Genomic DNA, 6,101 nt, shown 5'->3' on the forward strand with positions numbered 1-6,101 from the left:
CCTTCCCAGGTCATGGAAGAAGCAGGATGTGACCAGCCCCACTAAAAAAGGTACAGAGACATGTGGATAACATAGATAAGAATAATGGGTTAATATAAACTACAAGAGCTAATAAGAAGCCTGAGCTAATGGGCCAATCAGTTTATAATCTTATGGAAACCTCTGTGTGATTTTCTTTGGGGCTTGCTGGCCATGGGGAACAGGGCAGGACATAAACCCCAACAAGCTGGACCCAACATGTTACAGGCTTCAGGAATGTTAATGTGGGTATTCCATTGCTGCAATAGGTCACAACCCCACAAATTCATTGCGATATTGTCTATACATGGCCTTTGTCTTCCTATTTGCCCTTCAGACCCTATGCGTTCAACCCATCTTGTGATTTGTTTTACCTGAGATAGGGTTCCAGTTCCCAGGAACTGATCATCTACCTCCTGAAGAGGCCAATTCAGATGCCAAGATTCTGGAGTAATGATACTTACATCTGCACTGATGTCTAGTAAGCCTTCAATAAAAATGCCATTTATAAACTCTTAGCTTTGGTTTTTGATTGTTTATAGAAGTCTGTCAGAATATATGTTTCCTCTGTCCTACTGGATTTTTTGACTCATCCTCCACAATTTAACTCATCATTCAGACCAGGATTGACCAGTATCATAGCAGGCATTAGATTTTTTTTTTAATTTTCCTGGTGAGACACATTCTACACTGTAACTGGGAATGACTAGGCCACTTTTGGCTTGGGGGTCTGCTAGAGACCCCTCAAGGAGTTTCCTGATGGTATCAGTTTGCCTTGTCTGTCTGTTGTTGACCTGCATTCATTGGTCCAATGTCGGTTTTTACCACACCTTCTACATATACCTGAATGCTGAGGAGTATTTTTGCCATTCCCAGAGGAGACATTATTTCTAGAAATTCCTTGCCTACAATCCCTTTTCAAATGTCCTATTTTACACAATTGAAACATTTGTCAGTTTGACGTCTCCTCATTGCTTTGGAAATCGCTTCTCCTACCCAAGATTCATCATTATAGCCAAACGTCTCAACATTCATTGTATGTTGAATCCATTCATCCATAGGTGCTGATCTAGACCTTAAAGGCCCAATTATCTTTTTGCATTCTAAGTTTGCATTTTCAAAGCCAGGAATTCAAGTTTGCATTTTCAAAGCCAGGAATTCAAGAATTATTTGTCTAGCTTCTGGGTCTGTTACCCCTATTTGTACAGCCTTAATTAATCTTTGTAAAAAGTCAGAAAGGGTTCTCTCTGTCCCTGCCTAACCCTGGTATATGATTTGATCCTTTTCCTTAGTTCCTGAATCCTGTCCCAAGCATTCAAGGCTGCTTTGTGGCATAGGGACAAGATTTCTTCATTTTAAAGAGCTTGAATCTATGGGTCAGCATATGGCCCTTTGCCAAGAAGTTGATCTTGGGGAACCTCAAGACCTTTATCTTTTCCCTGTTGTTCCATATGTTTGGATTCCTCTCTGAAATAAATTCCAAACATCAGCAAAGGTCCATCATCCAGGACTGCCAAAACTAACTGAAAAAGGTCATGGGGGCTTGCCCTGACGTTAGGAGCCCAGGCCTTGATCATCTCCTTAGCAAATGTAGAATGCAAGCCATAAGTTACAACAGATTTCTTAATTTCCTTTAGATTATTCATTCCTATTGGCATCCATCTATCTTCTTTGGCTCCTCTCAAGCCTTTAGAAGTTGATGCTTTGTCTTAGTAAATTACAGGGTAGGACACTAAAACCCTGGGTAATCCACTTCTGACAGCCACTGGCGATGTTGCATCCTGTCCTTGTGCCTTCTTTCCCTGTTCATCAACTCCAATAATTTCCTCAATCATTTCATTTTTATCATTTTTTTTGTAAAGCCTGAATATCCTGGCCTGTATATATTTCTAGCGATTTCATGGAGGCATCAAGTCTCTGGTCCTCATTCTGCACCTGTGATTCCAAGGTTTTAATGTTCTCCTTTCAAGATAACATCTCCTCCATGAATTTTTCTTGAACATCGTGTAGATTGCTATCCTGGAGGTACATTCTGTCTGTTACTTTATCAAAACTTTTTTTGATAACTTTTGAATGTCAAATTCAACAGTATGAATTCTTTCCGATAACTTCCTAGTACCCTTCGATAAGGAATTAATTCTGTCCATCATAGTATCCACTTTTCAGATAACCTCTGATTTTCGGTTATTTTCATCCTGTCAACCAGCTGTTCATTATTAGTCTGTAAAGATTGTATCATTCCTAGGAGTGCCATACTCTTCCTTAATGGTAGACTATGGGGAAGACAACTGAAACCTAGTAACCAGTAAATTGAGGATCCCCATAGTCATGTAAGCCTCACATGCTATAATCCATTGTATTAGTAAAGAAAGCAGTAAAAGTTGCATTGGAAATAAAAACTGCCATATTACCTGTTATCCAGCAGGTGGCGCTTTTGCCAAGTCGCGACTAGAATCTGCAAAGGTGACAGAAACGGGGTCCTGTTTCATGTCCACCTTGGTATTTGTTACAGACTGGGAAATATGAGTTTCTCAACAAAGTAAATGTAATTAAATCAATTCCATACATAGAGCCATAAACCCAGAATCCAGTGGCAGAGAACAGCAACCCAGAAGCCACTTACGCCACTATGTGACAAAGAGTCACCCTGAGGAGTTGCAGCGTTAGGCAACTGCTTGTGCTCTGACTCACGCTGCCGTAGGCTCCGTGCTGCAACAGGGATTTAAAAACCCGCTCAGGAAAGAGCAAACCAGGGGGGCAGAGACTGTCTGGGCCTGTAGAGCCCGGGAGGCGTGGAGTTTAAATCCACGTGGGTGCCACGTGTAGACGTAAGTCACAAAACAATCCCACACCAGTTTGGAATTATGATTAATAAAAGGGTTATTTATTTAAGGGGAAAAACTTACAGATCATTGTCCTAGACAACAGCCCTCTACGCAACCAGGAACAGAGTCTAGTAGCTGGAAGCACATGTGTGTGTGTGTGTGTGTGTGTGTGAGAGAGAGAGAGAGAGAGAGAGAGAGAGAGAGAGAGCGCAGCAACTGCTGCTTTTTAAAGCAAAAGAGACCATGCCCAAGTGGGCTGGTATCTTAAAGGCTATTGGCTGAAGGAGCAGAAGGAGCTCCCACAGCACATATGTGATATTTTTCCTTCCATATTCCATCCTTCTAGTCTTTCCTTCTCTGTCTAATGTTATCTTATAGATTTGGAAAATATTTTATTCTTTAGGCTTTGTTTGATTATAAATACTTTGATTTTTAAAAAGAAATGCATAGGCTTGATGCTTTAAACTTCTCATCCGGTAGGTCCTCTGACAACACTAAGGGCAAAATCCAAAATATGTATTATTTCCTGTAGTAGGCACACCAGGACATATGGTGAATTAAGGATTCTAAATCAGTATTTTGCACCTGTTTTTAAGCATAAATAAATAAAATATTTACTATTGCAAGTACAAAAAGGGTAGATGCTGTGTGAACTGTATGCATACATTTATACATATGTGTGTGTGTGTATTAAATGAAATTTCCCAGTAAAGTGCCAGCATATTTTAGAAAAACCTCTGTTAATGTTCATGGCTCTAAGAAGTAGTAGCTGATCAGACAGTAGATTTCCATGCGTAGTCCATGCGTAGGTATGAAACCATGTGTGCAGAGAGCCTGTGTCACAGAATTGAATCAGGTGCAGTCTTCATTGTCTTAGAATATCTGCCATGCTGGTGCGGCGTCATACAGACACATACCTTTAGTGGAGTTTGTTCACTAACACACATATTAGCAAAATTGCCATGTTTAACTTCAACCACTTCTTTCGTTGGCAGGTGGCAATGTTCTCATCTTGAACCTTTGGGGGGACAAAGCAGCCCCACACATGCAGGCCTTGCACTTCAGTTTCGCCTTGGGTGCCTTCCTGTCTCCTCTGCTGGCTAAATTGGCCTGGGGTACGACAGCGTCCACTCAGAACTACACAGAGCCCGACTTTGAGCGTTCAGCCTTGAACCGATCCTCTGCAGGTACCTCATACTCTATGGTTGCGGTACCCGAGGACAAGAATCTGCTGTGGACATACGCTTCCATCGGCACCTATATCCTAGAAGTTTCTGTCTTTCTGCTTGCTCCATTCTTTAAGAAAAGCTCAAAACAGAAAAAATCCACGGCATCTGATCAGGGAGCTCGAAGAGCTAAGTACCACTGGGCCCTGCTCTGTCTCCTCTTCATCTTCTTCTTTTTTTATGTTGGAGCCGAGGTGACCTACAGCTCTTTCCTATTCTCCTTCGCCACCGCCCATGTTGGCATGAAAGAAACTGAAGCAGCTGGTTTGAACTCCATCTTCTGGGGGACATTTGCGGCCTGCAGGGGCCTGGCCATCTTCTTTGCAACATTGTTACAGCCTGGAACCATGATTGTGTTGTGAAACATTGGCAGCCTTGTCTCATCTTTGTTTCTGGTGCTTTTTGACAAGAGCCCCCTTTGTCTCTGGATCGCGACTTCTGTGTATGGAGCCTCAATGGCAGCCACATTTCCCAGTGGCATTTCCTGGATTGAGCAGTACACCAGCCTAAGCGGGAGATCTACGGCATTTATTCTGGTCGGTGCAGCCCTGGGACTGATGGCGACTCCTGCACTGTCTGGAATTCTGCAAGGACTCTACCCAGATCTACCAATAATTCTGTACACTTGACTGGGGTCAACAGTATTCATGACTGTTTTAATTCCTGGGATGTATAAATTAGCCACCTTACCTCAGAAGCAGAAGGAAAGCACCAACAGTGAGGACCAGACATTTTTACCTTCTAGCTCTCGGGAACAAGGAAGAAAATGCAAAGATGAAGAAAAATGCAATTAAATGGGAAAAGCAAGAGCGGGGACCAGAAGACTCTGCTTTGTAGCTCTGAGATAAACAAGGAAGCTAAATGAAGATGGAAAGGGGGCAGGTGTGTCCAATGGAATTTGAAGTGGTTGACATCAAGAATGGGGCATCCTTTGAAAGAAATAGAATAGAAATGTTTTTATATAACCCATAGCTGAGGTCTCTGAGCACTCTCCTGGAATGTTCTACAGCCTGCATCCTCCCCAGGTAACGGGGATGATTCAGTTGAGAATCACCAGGACAGAGGGACTAAGAGAGAAAACAAGCTGGTGACTGAATGACTTCTAAGGAGCTTGTCAGAGCCGAGCTCTAAATGTTCAGCATATTTCAGGGAACCCAACCCGGGTCCATTTATAGCCAGTGGTGGCACCATGAAAGGATTGATTCTCAGGGTCTCCCATAAATTCCCAGGTGATCTTGTTCCGGGCCTCAGGTTTAGCAGGAAAGTGATTAATATGTTATGAACCCCACCTTTCAAAGAGTTCATAGAAGACGTCTGTTTGTGTTTCATTCTTTTGAGACAGGGTATTTCTGTGTAGCCCAGTCTGGTCTCAAATTCACAATCTTCCTGTCTTAGTTCCAAGACATTTGAGAATTTAGAAATAGTAGAAACAAACATTTGGGAAGATTTATGAAATTTACTCTTTTTCTTGGGACATTTTTTTTTTTTCTGGATGATTTGTCCTTTTACTTTAGATGTCTCATTTGTCCAGTGGTCTTCACATTCCTTACCTGGATACCTTTATTCTTCTAAAAAGACAGAAACAAAACCCTTTCCCAACCCTCATTTTGGGGAGATTCTCTTTTGGTAAGTTAAATATATCAAATGAAAAGCACTTGTTAGTTTTACAGGTTAGTTTAAACAGCCATGATGCTTAATAAACTATCATCTCTTCTAATTAAGAGGTGTCTCTTGTTCAAATCAAATCTTTATTGTGACGGTATCCATAGATTTTCTTCTCCTGTGGCAAAAGAAAAACCCCTTCCCCAATGTAACACATGTCCTGTTTTCCATTCTGAGGTCAGTACATCTTTAAAGTATACTGGTTGATTTAATTCTGCAGTTTTTTTCCTATTATCTAATGTCTCTCCACAGCTGTTGTTCTTTTCTCATTAGCATTTAGAAATTTCAAACTTAATAAAGCATTATGAAATCTGTTTCTGGGGGTAGTTATCATCCCTTTCTGTTTATTTAACATTTCATTTAGAGTTTG

At 41.4% G+C, this 6,101-nt stretch overlaps 1 protein-coding gene across 1 annotated transcript in view; it reads left to right on the plus strand.

Moving 5' to 3' along the window:
- Nucleotides 1–5,447, plus strand: part of LOC126499098 (sodium-dependent glucose transporter 1-like) — a 37,552-nt gene extending 32,105 nt beyond the window's left edge. Inside the window, 1 exon segment of the mRNA XM_050138148.1 lies at nt 3,839–5,447. Within this exon segment, the coding sequence (XP_049994105.1) occupies nt 3,839–4,863 (1,025 nt within the window). The 3' untranslated portion in view covers nt 4,864–5,447.
- Nucleotides 5,448–6,101: the final 654 nt, after the last annotated feature.

The sequence above is a fragment of the Alexandromys fortis genome, unplaced genomic scaffold (assembly GCF_014885135.2).
Source record: "Alexandromys fortis isolate MF-2015 unplaced genomic scaffold, M_Fortis_MF-2015_v1.1 scaffold_14, whole genome shotgun sequence".
Lineage (NCBI taxonomy): Eukaryota > Metazoa > Chordata > Mammalia > Rodentia > Cricetidae > Alexandromys > Alexandromys fortis.